The sequence below is a fragment of the Gopherus evgoodei genome, chromosome 5 (assembly GCF_007399415.2).
Source record: "Gopherus evgoodei ecotype Sinaloan lineage chromosome 5, rGopEvg1_v1.p, whole genome shotgun sequence".
Classification (NCBI taxonomy): Eukaryota; Metazoa; Chordata; order Testudines; family Testudinidae; genus Gopherus; species Gopherus evgoodei.
In genome coordinates, this window is record NC_044326.1 from 6,706,401 (window position 1) to 6,726,635 (window position 20,235).

At 45.7% G+C, this 20,235-nt stretch overlaps 1 protein-coding gene across 1 annotated transcript in view; it reads left to right on the top strand.

Moving 5' to 3' along the window:
- The first annotated feature begins 3,061 nt into the window (after positions 1–3,061).
- Positions 3,062–20,235, top strand: part of C5H20orf194 (chromosome 5 C20orf194 homolog) — a 135,248-nt gene continuing 118,074 nt past the window's right edge. Inside the window, exon 1 of the mRNA XM_030563095.1 lies at positions 3,062–3,199. Within this exon, the coding sequence (XP_030418955.1) occupies positions 3,099–3,199 (101 nt within the window). The 5' untranslated portion in view covers positions 3,062–3,098. The remainder of the gene's footprint in view (positions 3,200–20,235) is intronic.

Consider the following 20,235-nt stretch of genomic DNA (forward strand, 5'->3'; position numbering starts at 1 on the left):
GGGATTATGTCCATGGTGATAGAGAAAGGAGGCAGAAGCAAGGGCTTGGCACAGGGAGATCAAAATCTCAGTTAGGCCATGTTGAGTTTGGACAGTCAAGAAGCCAGGTAAGAAAGACAGGAGACTGAGATAGGCCATGAGCAGGGAGGTAAGGTTTGTGACTTGTCAGCATAAAGATGGAAGCCAAAGCCTTCCTTGTGGATTAGAGCACCTAGGAATAGGGTGTAGATTGAGAGAAGGGTTTTTGTCTTTGTGAGGTTAGTGGCTGAGCATCTGGATCTTGTGTGGAAACAGTTCAGGCACTGGCTTCTGTGACTGCTCTTGCTCAAAACTTTTAGCTTGTTGGGCTAAAACCAAGGCACAGGTCTTTGGAAGGATTATTGGTTCAGCATTTCTAAATTGCTAGGATGATCCCTAGGTAAAAGCACTTGTCACTCAGACTGCTGTACTGGTGTCAGGGGGCAGGCTACTGTGAGGTCAGTGGCTCATATGAGGTCAGTTGGTCAGCATCTTTAACTTGCTGGGCTGAAGTGAAGACTTGGGCCCCTTGTGAGGTCACTAGTTGAGCACCTCTAGCTTGCTTAGCTGATGTCAAGGCCCAGGGACTAATCCACTGTGAGCGTACTGCCTCAGCATCTGTTGCTTGCTGGCTTGATTTCTAGGCATGGGCCTCTGCCATGTGGCCAGCTGAGCACCCATACTTTGATGTTAAAGCACAGGTCTTTATGAGCTCCCTAGCACAGATCTTTGCAGTTGTAACTGGCTTACTGGAGCCAGTGGATATTGACCCCCTACTACACATGACAGTGTGGAGGATTTCAACATCCCTGATTTCTCTGAGACAGTTTGCTTCGAGGAAAATGTGGAAGGATTGCAACTACTTCCTCCACTTCTCTGCTACAATGAGCGACTCAGGTGTCTTTTTTTTTTGGCCAAAAGTTTCATTTTTCATCAATGCTCATAGACTTTAAGGTCAGAAGGGACCATATACAGAGTCAATACAAACAAAAATTCATTTACTGACAATTAAGGTTGCACCAGGACATGTCCTAACTACTCCAAACCTTTAAAGCATAGAACTAAGGAATTACAGGGGGCTGGGACTGGATTGGGGAGTGGTGAGGGGGGCTGGAACCGGGCTGGGTGGTGGTTTGTGGGCTGAGGGAGGTGACAGGGTTCTGCGGGTGAGGCTGGTTTAGGGGGGTTGGGAGCAGGATTGGGGGGCTGGGGCTGAGGGAGCTGACAGGAATCCGGGAGCAGGACTTGGGGTGTTTTCGGGGGCGGAGGGAGATGACAGGGCGGGGCAATGGGGGGTGTTTTGGGGGGGGCTGAGGGAGGTGACGGGGCGGGGCAATGGGGGTGTTTTGGGGGGGCTGAGGGAGGTGACGGGGTGGGGCAATGGGGGCTGAGGGAGGTGACGGGGCGGGGCAATGGGGGTGTTTCGGGGGCTGAGGGAGGTCACGGGGTGGGGCAATGGGGGCGGAGGGAGGTCACGGGGTGGGGCAATGGGGCGGACGGAGGTGACGGGGCGGGACAATGGGGGTGTTTTGGGGGGGCGGAGGGAGGTGACGGGGCGGGACAATGGGGGTGTTTTGGGGGGGGCGGAGGGAGGTGACGGGGCGGAGCAATGGGGTTGTGTTTCGGGGGCGGAGTGAGGTGACGGGGCGGGGCAATGGGGGGGTGTTTCGGGGGTGGAGGGAGGTCACGGGGTGGGGCAATGGGGGCGGAGGGAGGTGACGGGGCGGAGCAATGGGGGTGTTTCGGGGGCGGAGGGAGGTGACGGGGCGGGGCAATGGGGGTGTTTCGGGGGCGGATGGTTGTGACGGGGCGGAGTAATGGGGGTGTTTTGGGGGGCTGAGGGAGGTGACGGGGTGGGGCAATGGGGGGTGTTTCGGGGGCTGAGGGAGGTCACGAAGTGGGGCAATGGGGGCTGAGGGAGGTGACGGGGCGGGGCAATGGGGGTGTTTTGGGGGGGCGGAGGGAGGTGACGGGGCGGGGCAATGGGGGTGTTTTGGGGGGGCGGAGGGAGGTGACGGGGCGGGGCAATGGGGGTGTTTCGGGGGCTGAGGGAGGTCACGGGGTGGGGCAATGGGGGGGGAGGGAGGTGACGGGGCGGAGCAATGGGGGTGTTTCGGGGGCGGAGGGAGGTGACGGGGTGGGGCAATGGGGGTGTTTCGGGGGCGGAGGGAGGTGACGGGGCGGGGCAATGGGGGTGTTTTGGGGGGGCGGAGGGAGGTGACGGGGCGGGGCAATGGGGGGGTGTTTCGGGGGCGGAGTGAGGTGACGGGGTGGGGCAATGGGGGTGTTTCGGGGGCGGAGGGAGGTGACGGGGCGGGGCAATGGGGGTGTTTCGGGGGCGGAGGGAGGTGACGGGGCGGAGCAATGGGGGTGTTTCGGGGGCGGAGGGAGGTGACGGGGCGGGGCAATAGGGGTGTTTCGGGGGCGGAGGGAGGTGACGGGGCGGAGCAATGGGGGTCTTGGGGGGGGAGGGAGGTGACGGGGCGGAGCAATGGGGGTGTTTCGGGGGCGGAGGGAGGTGACGGGGCGGGGCAATGGGGGGTGTTTCGGGGGCTGAGGGAGTTGACGGGGCGGGGCAATGGGGGTGTTTCGGGGGCGGAGGGAGGTGACGGGGCGGGGCAATGGGGGTCTTTGGGGGGGAGGGGGATGACAGGGCGGGGCAATGGGGGTGTATCGGGGGCGGAGGGAGGTGACGGGGCGGGGCAATGGGGGTCTTTGGGGGGGAGGGGGATGACAGGGCGGGACTATAGGGTTCTGCGGGGCGGGTACTGCCAGGTTTGTGTGTGTCCCCCCGCCCTGGCTGTTGCCGGGCGGTACCATTGTCACTAACGGGGGTGTATGTGTCTCGCTTGCAGGGCAGGGCCGCGCCGCGCCGGGCCGGAGAACAGGCGCTGGCCGTATCGGGGAGACTTCGTTCCTGCTCGGGGTCTCCTCAATCCGGGCTGCGGGCGGAGAGCAGGCGTGCGATCCGCCCCCCTCTGAGCGGGCGGGGTGGTGCGGTCCGACTCTCGCCCCGCCCCCTCCCAGACTCCCGGCTCCGCGCAGCGCCCCCTGCGCTCCGCACCCTCCCCGCGCGCACAATGGCGCTGGCGCCCAGGCCGTCGCTGCTGCTTCCCCTGCCCTCCGCCGCTCTTCGGAGGGGCCGCTCCAGGCCCCGCGGCGGCGCCGAGTCCGTCGTGAGGTAACGGCCTCGCCTGGGGACGGGAGGGGCAGGAGTGGTGGGGCGCTGAGGGGGCGGGCAGGGTGTTGGGGAGTTCGGGGGGTGGCGTGGGAGGACGGGGGGGCAGAGGCATCGGGGCGAAGGGACCGGGGGGGCCTGTGGAGTGGGGGTGGCTAGGTGGGACTGGTGGGGCCATTATAGGCCTGGGGGTGGTTAGGCGGGACGAGGGCTTGGGGTGTGGGGTTGGGGGAGGGGATTAGGAGGGCAGGGTGGCCTGTGAGAAGGGGGGGGTTGGGGTAGGTATAGAGGGATGGGCGATAAGGGTGGTGGGGGGTTGAAATGGGGTGCGGACAGCGAGAACATGGGGGTGCGCTGGGGAGGGGTGGTGGTTCCCCTGGCATTAGGTTGGCGACCTGCTGTTGTTGGGTTGCTAGGGCTCTGCCCCTTTTTCTTTCCCGATTCCAGCTGCCTGGCTGAGAGGGCGCACGTGGGTGTATTAAAACAGGGCTATTATTATAAAGTGTTTGATTATAAAGCACCATGAACAGGATGAGGTGCCTGAGGCCCTGGATAATTAAAAATGCAATATATCGTAGTAGTTAACCGCATAAAGTAGATAATAGAGTAGCAGGCATCCAGGATATGCCACATCCAAAATGCCACCACAGAATCTTTTGCAGTCATGCGAAAATTTAAAATGGCTAAATGTGTATTTTTTTGTAATGTCTTCCTCTTTTTCTAAACTAATGCGTAAAATAGCCAAAAATAGGGCTGTCAGTCTTGAAGGGTATATGCCTGTGTGTTCAATCCTCCAAGGCCAGCTTAAAGAATGGTGGTCTTTCTGTTTGTTTGCAGTGTACTAAGAAAACTGTTGTGTGAAGGTTAAATTCTTCTTCCTGGTGTAGTGGGAAATTGAATTAGGCATGAGATATGGGGAGGAGAAAGGGGAATCTTATTCTTTGAAACTGCTTGTTCTTCAGCTGTTGCTGTTGATGTTTTAAAATTAATACTGCTTCATTTTTGTTTGAAAATGGAAAGTGTATATAGTACATTTTGAAATAACATGATGTTCTTTTTAGTCCATATGGTTTAATTTTCATTTACTAAAAGAGAAAGTGGTTTCTGCTTCTCTGCTCAGGGGAACAAGTGACCTTGGAATATGTGGTCCTGTTTCAGTGCTGCCTGGAGAATTTCTAATTCCTTAGAAACATCTGTGAGTCTTGAGCTCCCTTAGCATATCCAGCCAGCATCTGTAACTCCTCCCACTAACATGCCAAATGTCATCTGCTAATTTTTTTTGGCATTGCATTTCACTTCATGCACTGTAACTGTTTCAATTCAAATGGGGAGGAAAAAAGTTTGTTTGCAATGAATGCTCCCAGACTGCCAGTAAGAATTGGGGTAGTTAATAGAAGTGACTTAAAATAAAACAAAACAGTTCTGCTCCCTAAACTCAAATGCAAAATTATTAGAGTATGTCATCATGGAGAAACATCCTAAGATAACTTTTCTTGGATCTCTTCCATGTGCTTCAGAATTTCTGGACTTCTGTAGGGTGCTTGGGAAATTGGCATTCATAACTGAAATCCTGGGCACTGTATCAGGAAAAGGGAATAAATAATCTTAAATTGTCTTAAGTAAGTTTTATTCAACACTTTAACTGCTAAAAGAAGTCTTCCAAGAAGTGTGTCGTTTCAAAAATTGATGTATTGCTTGGTTCTTAATGAGATTTTGTTTTTGTGAAGGATAGAACGAGATTTAATTTAAAAAAATGCATGTGTTTTCACGTAAAAAATTTGAAAGAAAACATTGAGTAAAAAGAAATCTCTTCTAACAATAGAAGTTAAATTTACTTGTTATAGGATTATAAATATCTGTCCACCCTTGTGTAACCATTGCAGAGCTAAATACTTTATTTTACACACAAGGATAACACTGGTGATTTGTACTTTATAATACAAGTTACTACTTCAGAGGTAGGAAAAATGTAAAGTTACTTTCTATTAAAGTGCTTCCATTTTGATTTTCAATAAGCCTGTCATGGTGTTCCATTGACAGGTGAAATATTTAGATGAGAGATAGAGGTACTATTTAAGCAAAATTCTAAATAGGTCTCATAGCTTTCTTATATGGGAATCTTAGATAGGCGTTCAGTGGAAAATCCTCATGTTCATTGCCCTTCATATAGTACCTTTTGAATATTCATTGAGGCGCACACTGATGTGTTTTTGCAGAAATTTTTCTGAGGCTATATGTTGGGGGTAGAGGGATTACGGGAGTTGTCTCCAAATTTCTTGATGCTGAGGACATATTCCTGCTGAAGCTTTACATTGTGCGTTGGTATGATTGTGCTGTTCTTTATGTATATTATGGAGGACAATATATATGTTGCATATGACACACTCATTTTGAAAACACATAGAAAGGGGTGTGTTTTACTTTGAAAAGTTTTATGACTTTTTAGGTGGGTTGCCTCTCAAAAGTCTTTGAAACCATTGTCCTGTGGACTAGAGATGGTTAATGTAACTAGTGGACTAACAAAATTAGTTGAGCACTTCTTCCAAAGATGATGAACGTTTGGGCAGGAGGGAAGCATGGTAGTGGATATGTTTGTTTTCAGCCAAGGCCTGGTCTATGTGCAGATTTTTGTACTAGTGCTTGGTTAGAGGTGTTTTGTTTTAACTGAAATTATTGCAATGGCACAACTCACAGCGTGCATGCTGTTACACTGGTATAAAGGTGCCTTGCCCAGATATAGCTTATTCCCATACGGAGGAAGAATAAACTATACATCTTTATAAGCAATTTCATATAGGTATTATTGTGTTCACAAAAGGCGTGTGTTTTTGGTTTTGTTGGTTAACTGTACTGGGGTGGGTAGTTCTGGGGGAATTCTGCGCCACTGCATATGTGTAGAATTTATGTCCCCTGCAGATTTCTTGGTTTATGTGTAGAAAAATGACTTTTCTGGTGGGGAAGCAAAGGGAAGCCACAAGACTGGTCATGGGACCCTGCCCAGCAGTGTGTTTTGGGTGCTCAGGGCAGCCAGCAGAGAGGTAAATCACTGGTGGGCATGGGGTGGGACTGAGGAAGATCGAGCTCATGGCTCCTACCCTATGCCAGTCTCAGCTGCTATTTCTGGCTGTGCTGGGGAGGTGGGACTTCCTCTTCCTCTGCATAGCATCTGGGACTGGATCAGACACCCCCCCTCCCGATTTCTCCCCCAGCTGCAGGAAGCTCTGCAAACTTCCCCCTGCTTCCTGCACCCATCGCTCCTCAGCTGCAGGGGAAGGGATCACTGTACAGGAAGCTACTCCCCCATCCGCCCAACCCCTGTGCATCCAGATGCCTTCATACTCAGACCCTCCCACTGAGTCTCATCCCCCCTGCACTCAGAACCCCTCCACTCCCCCTGCACCTGGACCATCCTGGTGAGCCACCCGCATCCCCACCCCACCAAGCCCCAAACAGCTGCAGCTGGATCCCTACTCCACTCCCCTAGCATTTGGATCCCCCCAGAGACCCCTGCTGAGCTCTATTTCCCTCCTCCCCCCCCCGAGTCCCAACCACCTTTACCTGGACCCCCCCCCCCCCGCAGAGTCCTATTACTGCTGCACCCAGAACACCCCAACAATCCCCTGTGCATCCAGTTCCCCCCTGTGGATTCCCCGCTGAGTTGCCTGCACCCAGATTATCCCACACAGAACCCTGTCAACTCACACCTGGATCTCCCCATACTAGGATCCTGCCCTGCTGAGCCTGCCTGCCCACACTTGGTGTATCTGGCACGGAGAGGCAGGGCCCTAGGGTGCTTCTGGGGCAGGCCTGGCCCTTCTGTTGTGTCAGGGTTGAGTGCAGCCTCACCCCTGAGTCTGTGTCCCAGAGGGGTGGGGGGAGCTGCACATTGATCTCCCACCTCTGTGCAGCCAGAGGTAGGAGAATTTGCAGAATTTTAAAATATTGTGTGCAGAATTTTTAATTTTTTGGTGCAGAATGCCCTCAGGAGTATGTAGTTAGTGGTACAACTTTTGTCTGCAGACCCAGATCTAAGTGTATTAAGGAAAAGCGTGGACAAGGGCAGGAGGGATGACACTGATGGAGTGAGATGGACAGAAGAGAGTGATGCATGTTTGTTACCTTTCTTAATGAAATATTATTTTCAATGGAAAGATTTTTCTTAGTTGAGAAAAAAGTAAAACAAATATTTTTTTTTCTAGGCATTTTCTCACAAGGCTTCACCAAGATTTTTTCAACTTCTATTTTTAGATCACTGTTCAAAATTTTTTTTGCCAAGTTTTGAGAAAGTGAATAGAAAAAAAAAATTACCAATCATCAAAATGAGTAGATAGTAACACTCAGGGCTTGGAAAAATCTACTTGACACCTATTGGCCAAGGAGTGAAATCCTTGTCTAGACTATAAGAAATCAAATAGTAGGACAGCAATTGATTATTGTTACATCTCTACGGTTACAATACAGTGTGCTGTTATGTCCATGCCAGGCTTGTCTTACACTGCTTCAGGGAGATTGGCAGTTATCTTTTACCACTCTCTTAACCAGGAAGACAGAGGTCTCTGCCGCCTTACATTACCACTCTGAAATGCCCTTTGTCTTCAGCTGGTGGTGTACAACATGAGACTTCAGTCTCTGCCCACCCACATACCCTCTCCTCTTGGTCCAATTCACCCACATATGCGGCCCTCCATTCTGGTTTTTCCATGCATCAGTTGGCAAAACGAGTGTTGGTTCATTGGCTGATACTTCTGCTAGCAAATGACACATGGTTCATCAGAATGAGAGTATTGATTGGTGTTTGGGAGCTGTAGTAGGAGGAGCCAGAGAGATCTGCATTTTTTTCAGCTGGCAATCTACTGTTGGACCACTGGCTGAGTTCCAGCAAGAGAGCTCCGTGAGTTTAGTGAAAGGTATTGAACCAGTATATTAACAGATGTTCAAATAAGTGGCGATTTTTTTTGAATGATCCACATTATTTTCTTACCCCATTTCTTCAGTATGCTTCCTTTCCACAGCTTTGTCTCTGTCTCGCACCTTCCCTTCATTAGTATAATTATGCTCAGGGTTTAATACTGGGGTAGTTAATAGGCAGACTGTGGGCCAAATATAGACTGCCAGATGCTTTTGAATGGACCTCAAAATCTTTTATTTATCTTTTTTTTTTAAATTTTCTTCTTCTTTGGAATCTGGACCTTGACTATACGTTGACCAAGAAATTTGGACCTTGACAAAAAATAGATTATCCCCTGGTTTAGTATATTATATCTTCCCTTAATTATCACCCGTTCATGTAAGAAAAAAAGTTGAACGTAAAGAATGCATTGTTTTGGTACATGATGAAAAAGCATGCAAATAAGCCAATACTGCATTTGTTCAGAGCAACAGTGCTGGGCTGCTGAAAGGTGCTATCCCTTTGTGTTCAGTGACCATTCACAAATATAGTGCATTGCCCAAACTGTAGAAGTAGCAGCACAAACTTAGTTGCTATTTCTTTTGCTTCAAATGACATTTACGCTACCGTTAAGCCTTCAGAAGTCATTTGCCATTACCATTTGACTTTTGCTGATGTGACAGGTAAAGACATGGCTTTATCTCTGTAATCACTGACTGATTTAATAATCCTAGGAGCAAGAGAAACTTCACCCAGAATCACTGCAGACACAACATTTGTGTGTGTGTGAGAGAAATATTTTACATTCCCTGTGTACAAACTATAAGAATAATTTGTTTTGCCTGGCTAGCAGCTGCTCTGTAAATTGGTTTCAGTAGTCCTACCGTAGCACTTCAGTGTAGACACTCACGGTAGAAGAGCAGTTTTTCTGCTTGTAATACTCACTTGGCATATGCTTTCTTGTTATCTGCACCTTGGGAAAAGCTTCACTTATACTTAAATCCTTCCATTATTATTGAGATTCTTGATTGTAGTAAAAACAAGCACCTGTTAGAATATGTCTGCCTGACATTTGTATTAGTAGCTCCAACTCTTGATTTGCCCACGCCCAACACATGTGCTGGACTACTGTATTCGATATCTGTAGTCCACCTTCACAGAGCAATAACAGTGATTTTGCTAACAGCAAGTGTAGCTTTTGCATGGGCAAACTGCAACTAACGTTGGGCCGAAGTCCTCAAAATAATAACTCAGTTACTTTTAGGTCTGCAGATGTACCATGTCCTACTAATGTGGGTAGTTTTGGACCAGATGGTGCAACTTATTCCTAACCTACAGGCATTGACACTCTTGTGTCCTCTGGGCCCCAGTTAAAGAGAAGGTTGGAGGTGGGGGACATTCCATTCTTTAAGCAGCCAGGTGTCATCCTTTATCAGTACTTCAGATATCAAAAGTGATTAACAGACTTTTGATGGAGGCATTTGTTTTGGTAGTCACTGTGTTGTCAGGAATTATGTGGCTGCTAAACTGACTCTGAGAATTCTTTGACAGTGTGGGTTGCAATATGGGAGATTTTCTTAAGTCACTGCTTCTGCAGCTGAGAGGCTATGGCCTTATATATACTAACAGACTTCAACTGTAATTCACCATGGGTGCATCTCTATAGATGGTATTAGTGGTAGAAGCTGTGGTGTAGACAGGTCTCAAAAGAATTTTACCCACATATCTAAATGAGAAAGCCAGGCCTGAGCTCTGTTTGTGCTCCAGGTTCAATGGTTACAGCTGCTGCTCTGGTGGTGAATTAGAGGAGCAAAGCTGTCTAATGTAAATGCAAGTACACAAACATGACCTCAGCATGGGGAGAATGTGCTAAATTGGTGGTTCTCAGCCTTTCCAGACTACTGTACCCCTTTCAGGAGACTGAGGGCCGAGCCCCGCTGCCCACTTCATGGGGCCCTCTGTAGTGTGGGGCACAAGATAGTTGCCCTGCTTACCACCCTCTTAATGCCAGCTCTGCAACTGTGACCCTTCTAAACCCATCCTGTGACCCTCCCCTCCCCCCAGGGGCTCACAACCCCCATGTTGAGAAATTCTGATCTAGATGCGTTGACATACCCCCAGAAGACTTTGTCGTAACCACGGTTGAGAGCTACTGGGCTAGATGCCATTTTGAAGTAGGCCCTTCCGACCCTATAGATCTATTGTAAAACAGAATTCTGAGTGCTGGTGCTTTTACTCTTAGAACAGTAGTGGTGTTCAGATGTGCTAAATTGCCGAGGGGACTCCAAGCAACTTTCTGGGGGGGGGAGGGCTCAAAACTTCATTAATAGGTGGTATAGACAAAGCTGTAGTAGCAAATATTACAAAGTGCAAGGAAAATATGAATCTAACTGACTTAAATCTCATGAACACAAAAAGCAAAAAAATGAATGGAATGTGGTCCTCTAAAACAGTGGTTTCCAAACTTGTTCCGCTGCTTGTGCAGGGAAAGCTCCAGGCGGGCTGGGCCGGTTTGTTTACCTGCCATGTGTGCAAGTTCGGCTGATCACGGCTCCCAGTGTCCGCGGTTCGCTGCTCCAGGTCAATGGGGGCTATGGGAAGTGGTGCAGGCTGAGGCATGTACTGGCGGCTACTTCCAGCAGCTCTCAAAAGCAGCTCGGCAGAATGAGTAAGACATTGCATTCTGAACTCTTAATGTGGCATGTAATGTATTAAAGCTGGAAAGTTTCAATTTCATCTGCTTTGTGTGACAGGCAGAATCATCATTATTATTATTATTATTATTTTTTTGGAGCTCATTAGGAAAATAAACTATATACAAAGTTCAGAGAAAATATTGCCATTTACTTTTTCACTCACAAAGGTGCAGCATGAGCCTGAGAGAAGCTGAATACTTACAACTCCTTTTGAAGTTGGTGAGTTTTGAGGGTATTTGGTTCTTTCATGGTCAGGCCCTTGTAACTCTGAAAACCAAAAACGTAGATTACTGAGTCCCAGGGTGGATTAATTTAAATCAAAATGAATTACCTAATTGATTTTAATCTTGTTTCCATTTGTACTTTTTTAATATTTTTCTTAAAGGTTAATTGTCATTGATTGGTAACCATTAAAACCTATCGATTTGCAAGTAAATATAGCTGTGCAGAAAATTTGATGTATTTTCCTAACCAGGAGGATAGACTATTTATTTAAGCAATTATAGCTTAACATAGATTTATTAAAGTCTTTGCATGTTTTACTATGTTAGAAAATGTTGAATGATGCATTTCTTATTTATTAGTTGATTCATTTTTTACCTATAATTTTTGTCAAGCTGCATTTGGATGGAAATTGGAATGCAGTGAAAAATACACAAGTATAATTTTAGAATTGTTTTTAATTAGTTGGATACAATTGCCTTAATTGTTCTGGATATATATGGATTTTTTTAATCAAAACATGCTTTTTGCATTTAAAACTGACTCCCTTTTTAAACCAAGGAGGGAGGTAGTGAATTTCTGATCAATCACCTTTAAGTTTTTAAAACTAGTAGATCTCATCCTCTCAACCCTAGTTTTTATTCATACATTGGAAAAAGAAAACATGCTTTCCTGCTTTTTCAACCCCAGTCAGTTTCTTGAACTAGTCTTTGAACTGAACTTATTTGAATAAACTGAAATGAGGAAAATAAATATATTAAAATAAATTAATGGAGAGGAAAATAAATATATTAAAATAAATTAATGGAGAGGAAAATAAATATATTAAAATAAATTAATGGAGATATACCTATCTCATAGAACTGGAAGGGACCCTGAAGGGTCATGGAGTCCAGCCCCCCTGCCTTCACTAGCAGGACCAAGTACTGATTTTGCCCCAGATCACTAAGTGGCCCCCTTAAGGATTGAACTCACAACCCTGGGTTTAGCAGGGCAATGCTGAAACCACTGAGCTATCCTTCTCCTGCCGATATATTCTCTTGACACTGCAGAAGTGACTATTGCTGTCCAAAAACTGACTGGGTACATCAACAAATTCTGATTCCAGGTATTTAGCGAGTGAATTCCAGTTTACTGGTTTGACTTTCTTTAAAATTTCAGCAGCCAGCATGTATACTGATTGAATATTTTTGTTATTTAATTTACATGACTTTACATTTTATAAGAAGTTTAGGCCTCATATAAATGTTGTCATATCTTTAAATTTTAAATAGGTTTATTTTTAAAACTAAATGTGTGTACATATAAAAAAACTTAAACAAGAATCCATATAAAAATCATCAATTTTTATCCTCACTGCTGAGTTTGACACTGCCATTGTTTGAGGTTAGAACAGTGGTATATATCCAGACCACTGCTACTTGCTATTCTGTCTGAAAATGAGTTCATTTTTCATGTTTTATTCCCAAGTGAACATTTGTCAGTATTGCAAAATTGCCAACAATTCGTACAGATTTGACATAATTGGCTATTTATATTTGAGTCAGGCCTATGGCTACAATGGCAATAACAGCAGGCCAGGATGCATTTTGTTGGCAACTGCTGAGAAGTGACGTTTGTTTTAAAAACAATATGAGAGCCCTTTGGACTCAATTTTTAAAAATGGTGGTTGTGCAGTGTATGAGTAGGAAACACATCATTTAACAAACCTCTCATTCCCAGACTGACAGCAAATATCTGTTTAAGCTCCTGAAGAGAAATCTTTTAGTTGCTTGCAGATTTTGAATAATTGTGCTGTGGATCTTTCTGTTTCTTCAGTTCACTGACAGCTATGAAATTAAGCTTCACCATGTGTTAGGCATTCTCAAACATTTCTGTGGGAGGAGTGTAACGTTTGCCAATGTGAAACAAAGCATACGCAAAGCAACACTTCAGTACACCAATGGAACTACATCCGTTACATCTGCTGAATAGTATCGTTTACCCACTTACCACAGCTGTAGTTATGGCTCAGACATATGGCAAACTAGTCTACAACCCTCAACAGGGAATCCATTTTAATGACACTCTATTTCTGCCTGTTTCATCTGTAATATCAGACTGGGAAACAACAGGAAAAGGAAGTCTGTGTGTAGTGCACCGAATAAATGGAATACAGGATGCAATGAAGAGTAATAAGGAAGGTGGCTGTTTTTTCCACAATCTGGGGGGGTGGGTGGGTGGGTATTAGGACTTTATTAAATGAAGCAAAACAGTGTGGCATTAACTTTGTATGTTTAGTCCTCATACATAAAACCACACAAATTTGTCCAAAATTAAAATGTTGCTTTTCTGTAAGGAAAACTGCAAGAACACAGTAGTAGTTGTAATAACAATTGCTAACTTGTCAGACCTATCATTCTGGCATGTGCCTTCAGATGTTGACAGATGTTTGCCAGTCTATTTGACCTTTTCATCACCTTGCCTATTACTTGGGCTATGTCTTCACTAGAAATGCTGCACTGGCATTTGGTTTCAGTAGTCCTACCTTAGCACTTCAGAGTAGGCACTCATTAACAGTGAGAGGAGGAGCTCTCCAGTGACTGTAGTTAATTCACCTCCCCATGCGGTGGTAGCTAAATCAACGGAAGAATTCTTCTGTTGACCTAGTGTTGTCCACAGCATGAGTTAAGGTCGGCTTAACTACGTGGCTCAGGCCAAGTTTCAGTCAGACTAAATCAATCCAAATGTGCCCCAAAATGATTAAGTGATGCAGAGATGGATGGAGAGGTGAGCAGATATTCTGAAAGACTGACAGTTCTCAATTAAGTTGTCTTCTGGTGATTCTGCTCAGTAGCAATGTCCCTTTCTCCAGTCACCAGTGTCTCAGTGGATCTATAACTTGTCCTGTAGTAGACATTACAAGAGCTTAGGTATTCTCATTAAATAACTTTTTTTCTAAAACGTTAAAAGTATTCATTCAGAGATAGACATATGAGCATAACATTTCCAATATCAAAACTTTCCAATGTGGTTTTGTATGTAAATACTTGAATAAAATAGAAGCTCAATAATTAAATGACAGTGTGTTTTTTTTGGAAGAGTTGGTTTTTCACAAACCTATTAAGTATCTAAATACTCTGTAGAACACTTAGATATAGGTAACTTTTATTTCTCAAATGAGGTAAAGAAAACTTGCTCTTCTGCTGAAGATTACGTAGTGAATTTGGCACAAACAATTCATGTATAATCTGATCTATACTTTTATTTCCTATATTTTGGGGTTATTGAATGAAACTTTTTGTTGATGTTGAACTTTGTATGGTAATAAATTGGTTAGTAGGTAGAAAAATGAGGATTCCACCTCAAGTGCACACTGAATAAAGAAATTGAATTGAAAAAGTATTGGGAAATTTTCAGTCTTTCTTAGGTTTTGGATTCCATGTTGAGAATTTAAGAAAAAACTATGAAGAGTCAGTGCACTACAAAATAATGATTAAGACATCTTTTTAACAAACAAAAACCCATGCCTTGACTAGTCCATCATTCTGTGCAATGCTCTCACTGAGTAACCGCGTAATCTTTGCTTTACCCTGGTCTTTGTGTAACCCACACATCTTCTGGGTGTGATGTTCTGTCCCATCTAGTGGAACTGAGACCACTTAGAAAGAGAGTTAAGTGAGTCTGCTCTGCAGCCTTAGCTGACAGCCAGTTGGCTTTTAGCTCATGCAGTAGGGGCTCATGTACTAAGCTCCAGAGGCCACAGGTTCAGTCCCGCCTGCCAGTGACTGGGGCCTGTCGGTGTTACATTTGCTCTTCATTTCTTCCTGTTGTTTCGTACTTCTCACCTCCCCAAATGTTGTCAGGTCAGAAATTAGTTTAAGCTCCTTGGGACATGATTCCTGTCCCACATATTTTAATTGTCAGATGACTGGTATATCACTATAAAAAACGATAGAACATTTGATGGTGATAGCACTAATTGTTTTCAGTGTAGTAAAATATCTGGTTTCATTTTTAGCTTCATTCTAATACTGTATCTAAAAGTAACCTTGTCACATGGTACTTCAGTTTTTCAAATCTGGGAACTGGTGAACCATAATTTCTTTAAAGGTGACATGCAAATGAAAAAAAACCTAGGTTTGTGACCTTTTTTTTTTTTTTTTTTTTTGCGTCTTTATGCTGTAATGAATGCCTGAAAGGTTTTCTTCTGGCGTGTGTTTTTTTTTAATTAGAAACTCCAGTTTAGTTTGGCCTGGAATATTCTGGTAATTATAGAACTAATTACATTATGATATTACAAGACTCAAGAGAACAGAAGTTGAGCATTTGAAGGTAAAGTGATTTTGTGTCTCCTTTTGGGAGAAATGGAATCTTTTAATATTCAACAGCTCTTAAGTAACGTGTGAGAGTTCACAGTTACAATTTCTGAGGTCCCCATCTCCAGCAAGACAAGACAGCTGCTACCTGGCCCAGAGTGGGGCAGCAGGGCCAAAAATCCCTGGACAGCTTTCCCCCTGCTTCCGACTGGGAAGAGGGAGGCAAGAACCTCAGGTGGCTTCCCCACTGCTCTTAGCTGTGAAATTGACAAAACAGCCTCTCTCTCTCTCTCTCTCTCTCCCCCCCACCCCCCCAGCTGCCCAGGCTTCTGGCTCCAGTGAGGGGCAGCTAAGCTGTAACTCTCTGCTTTCTTGTCAGTTGCACAGCTCCTGCCCTGAAGTTGAGAAGACAGCCAGTAGTGCAGTGTCTATACAGACGCTGAGGGCAGGTCTACACTTGCCATTTCAAGTGGAAAAAGTCCCTTTTCTGTGCAAAAACCACGGGAGTGTCTACACTTGCCAATGACTCTTTGCAGTGAAACTCAAAAGTTTCACTGCTAAAAGAAAACCACCTCCACGGGAGGCATACAGCTCTTACCGGTGATGCTTTGCGACGATGTGCAAGTGAAGACACGTTCTTCCAGTTTACACAACTTTCAGCCTCTGGACGATATCCCACAATGCCTAGGTGACCACTCTGGCTAGCAGCTTTCCTGCTCTGATTGCAGGTAAACAGACATCCACCCCTCCCCCGTAAAGCCCCCGGAACTTTGAAACTCCACTTGCAGTTCTCTTGGCAAGTGCTCACTTATCTGGCCAGGTGACAATGCCTGCTTCACAGAGCAGATGGACCCCTGCTTGGAGCAGTCCTGAGCTGCTGGAGCTTATCAGTGGTTGGGGAGAAGAGGCTGTGCAGGGATCCAGGATGCCCCACGATCACCCTTTCCACAAGACCTGTCGTCAAAATGGAGAGCGCTACACTGTGGAATAGCTGCCCTAGAGCGCTGCGATGGAAGTGCTGCTAATTTAACACTCTGAGACTTAGGAATTAAGTGAGTACACAAATCCAGGGCTTTGGAACAGAGCTTGGAGCTGGAGTGCAGAGCAGCTCTGGAGCAGTGGAGCTGAAGGTTTTTGCCTGGAGCTGGTGCGGAGCTGGAGCACAGCTCTAAAGCCCTGCACAAACCAGTGCATTACTTTCACCGGTTCCCTATCACCACCAGTGAAAGTCGCAGTGCAGAAACTCTGCAAGTGTAGACATACCCTGTGTCTCCATAACCACACCAACAGAACTGCACCTCCACAAGAGACGTAGGGCTTATTTCGGTGTAATAGGGCATTTACATTGGTGGGAGCAACACTGTAGTGTGCACACTGACATAATTACGTTGATGTAACTGTGTAGTATAGATCAGCCTTCATTCATAATCTACTTTTGTCTGTGCTATTCACTATACTTTTACCGTGTCCCTTCTTATTTTTCTCCTTTTTAAGATAAACTATCCAAATCTTTTCAGACTTCAGCAGTGGTAGGGATGCTAGTGTAGAGCTGCTGCAGATATTTTTACCAACATTGACTAATTCTGCTCAGAACAGGTCTAGGTGACATGATTGAAAAATGCTGCTAGCTGATATATGATAACCCTCCTACTGTTGCTAGTGCAGTTGGAATTGCACTGATGCTAAGTAAACAGGAAGACAATAAGTTGCCTACCAGTGTTGCCATGGTAGTAAAATTCCAAAGTTGCAGATAGCAGTTTTGGGGGGAAAGGAGGTGACTCGGATCACTATGGTTCTTGACGCTTTGTAAAACTATTGTCATAACGTAGCTGTTTAATTGTTAGGAGAAATATTCATTTTCTTTGTGTACAGCTTTGTAAGCAGATACTTTCTTGAGGAGCAGTCGGTGAACACTCTTCTTCCCCCCCCCCCCCCCCCCCGTGAAAGGTACATCTTGGGAGAGAGACATTTTTATAACTTAAGCCAGATTTAATATGGCTAAGGAGTCCACTTCAGCTACTAAACACTTGAAAATAGTACTAATAGTTGTGTATTTTTTTGGTCAGTGGTAGCAATCACATCTGTCCTTAAATATTAGTAACTTATACTTGTCAGACTCTAGCCACTCACATCAGTTCAGGGAAAACATTTTAATGCAGGGATGGGCAAACTTTTTGGCCTGAGGGCTGCATTAGGTTTCGGAAATTGCATGGAGGGCCGGTTAGGGAAGGAAGTTGTGGCCCAGCCTTCACCCCCTATCCGCCTTGGCCCCCCCCCCGGCACTCCTGCCCCATCCAACCCCCCCCCCCCGTTCCCTGACGGCCTGCCTGAGACCCCTGCTGCATCCACCACCCCACCCCTCAGCTCCCTGTCCCCTGCTGCCCCCATCCAATCCCTCTTCTCATTCCTGACTGCCTCCTGGGACCCTTGCCCCATCTAACCGCCCCTTCTCCCTGTTCCCTGACTGCCTCCGGGACCCCTGACCCTAACTGCCCGCCACTCCATCCAACCCCTCCTCTCATTCCTGATCTTCTCCCCTCCCCCCCCCGAACGCCTGCCCTCATTCAACCTCCTGGTTCCCCACCATCTGACTGCCTTGACCCCTGTCCACACCCCCGCCCCCTGACCAACACCCTGAACTCCCCTGCCCTCTATCCAACCCCCTCTTCTCCCTGTCCCCTTATCACGCTGCCTGGAGCACTGGTGGCTGGTGGCGCTACAGCTGCGCCGCTCGGCTGGAGCCAGACACGCCGTCACCACTGCTCAGCACAGAGCACCAGGTTAGGCTGGACTCTGCCGCTGCGCTGCCCCAGAAGCTCGCAACCCCGCCGCCCAGAGCATTGCACTGGTGGCGGAGTGAGCTGAGGCTGTGGGGAAGGGGAAACAGCAGCGAAGGGGCCGGGGGTAGATCCCAGGCCAGGAGCTCAGGGGCTGGGCAAGAGGGTCCTGCAGGCCAGATGTGGCCCATGGGCTGTAGTCTGCCCACCTCTGCTTTAATGAGTAGTTGCTACATGAATGATAGCACTGTAGAAGTAAATAAGAAGAGGCAGATATTGCTTTTTGTTTAATATTAAAGTTTTCCTTTTATTGAAGGCATTTATTGTCACTTGAACATTGAGAAATAAACTGTGCTTTGTGTTTGTGATGGTGTTCTTGATTTCTGATGGTGTTTCTGTCTATAATCCTTTTGACTCTAAAAATCTACATTCAGCTAATACATAATTTCAGTTCCTTGTATGGTTGCCAACTCTTTAAAAGGAAGCGCTTACTAAAGTTAAATGTGAATTTTGCCTGAACAAGGAGTGAAAGAACTTTTGCCCTAGGGAATAAATTAGCTATTGGATCTAAACATGTGAAAATCAGAAGACCATGCTAGGGGTGTCATCAGTAGCTTTTATTCTTGTTTCTCATTACCTTTCTTTATAATCACTCCTTTGATATTTTGAAACTCAAATCTATTTCTTTATCAGCAAAACAACCCTATAACAATGCGTATGTGTAAAAAACATAAATATAAAATTATGGGGACTGGAGTTCACTTTTTGTTCTGTTTCTTATAAGAGAGCTTTAAACTTAAAAAAAAAATAAAGGGGGGGGATATGACGGGTTGGATCACAGAAACACCCTTGGGAACTGCCAACTGATGTGGCAAGACTACTTCTGCCCCTGCTTTCCCTGCCAGCTTGGGACTCCCCAACACCCTGTCTTGCTGAGCCAGACACACCAGTCTGCTCCAATGCAGACCCAGGGTCTGAATCACATGCCCCAAAGCTGCAGGCTTAACTGAAAGCAACTTGAGAAGTGTTCCTGTCTTTTACACTCAGATGCCCAACTCCCAATGGGGTCCAAACCCCAAATAAATCCGTTTTACCCTGTATAAAGCTTATACAGGGTAAACTCATAAATTGTCTGCCCTCTATAACACTGATAGAGAGAGATGCACAGCTGTTTGCCCCCCAAAAAGTGATTTTATTAAATACAGAAAGTAGGATTTAAGTGGTTCCAACTAGTAACAGACAGAACAAAGTGAATTATCAAGCAAAATAAAATAGAACATGCAAGTCTATGTCTAATACAATAATAAAACTGAATACAAATAAAATCTCACCCTCAAAGGTGTTCCAGTAAGCTTTCTTTTACTGATTAGTCTCCTTCTAGTCTGGGTCCAGCAATCACTCACACCCCCAGTAATTACTGTCCTTTGTTCCAGTTTCTTGCAGGTATCCTTGGGGATGGTGAGGCTTTCTCTTTAGCCAGCTGAAGACACAATGGAGGGGACTCCCAGGGGTTTAAATAGACTTTCTCTTGTGGTGGAGACCCCCTTGTCTCTCCTATGCAGAGTCCTGCTCCAAGATGGAGTTTAGGAGTCACCTGGGCAAGTCACATGTCCATGCATGACTCAATTTTTACAAGCAGCAGCCATTGTTTATATGCTACCCTGAACGACCTCAGGTAGACTTCTTATGTGGATTGGAGCCTTCCAAGATTCATTGTCCTTTAAGTGTTTCTTAACTGGGCACTTAATTTGCACATTCCTTTCTCAAGAAGCTGACCACATGCTTTACTAAGGCTACTTAGAAATCAAGCAAGTACACAGCCAATATTCATAACTTCAAATACAATGACACATGCATACAAATAGGATGAATAGATTCAGTAGATCACAACCTTTACAGAGATATATTGCATGGCATATGTAGCATAAAACGTATTCTGGTTATGTAATATATATACATTCATAAGCATATTTCCATAAAGCCTTGTGACGGTGTACCCCATAAGGGGATTCATGTCGAATTTCATGTCCTTACCTAATATATATATATGTATGTGTATATATGTATATATATATATAATTTTTTTTTAAAAGAAAGGAAAACCAAGCCTTAGTCAGCCCAGTCTTGAGTCTTTTTAAGCACTATCTCTAAGGATTGG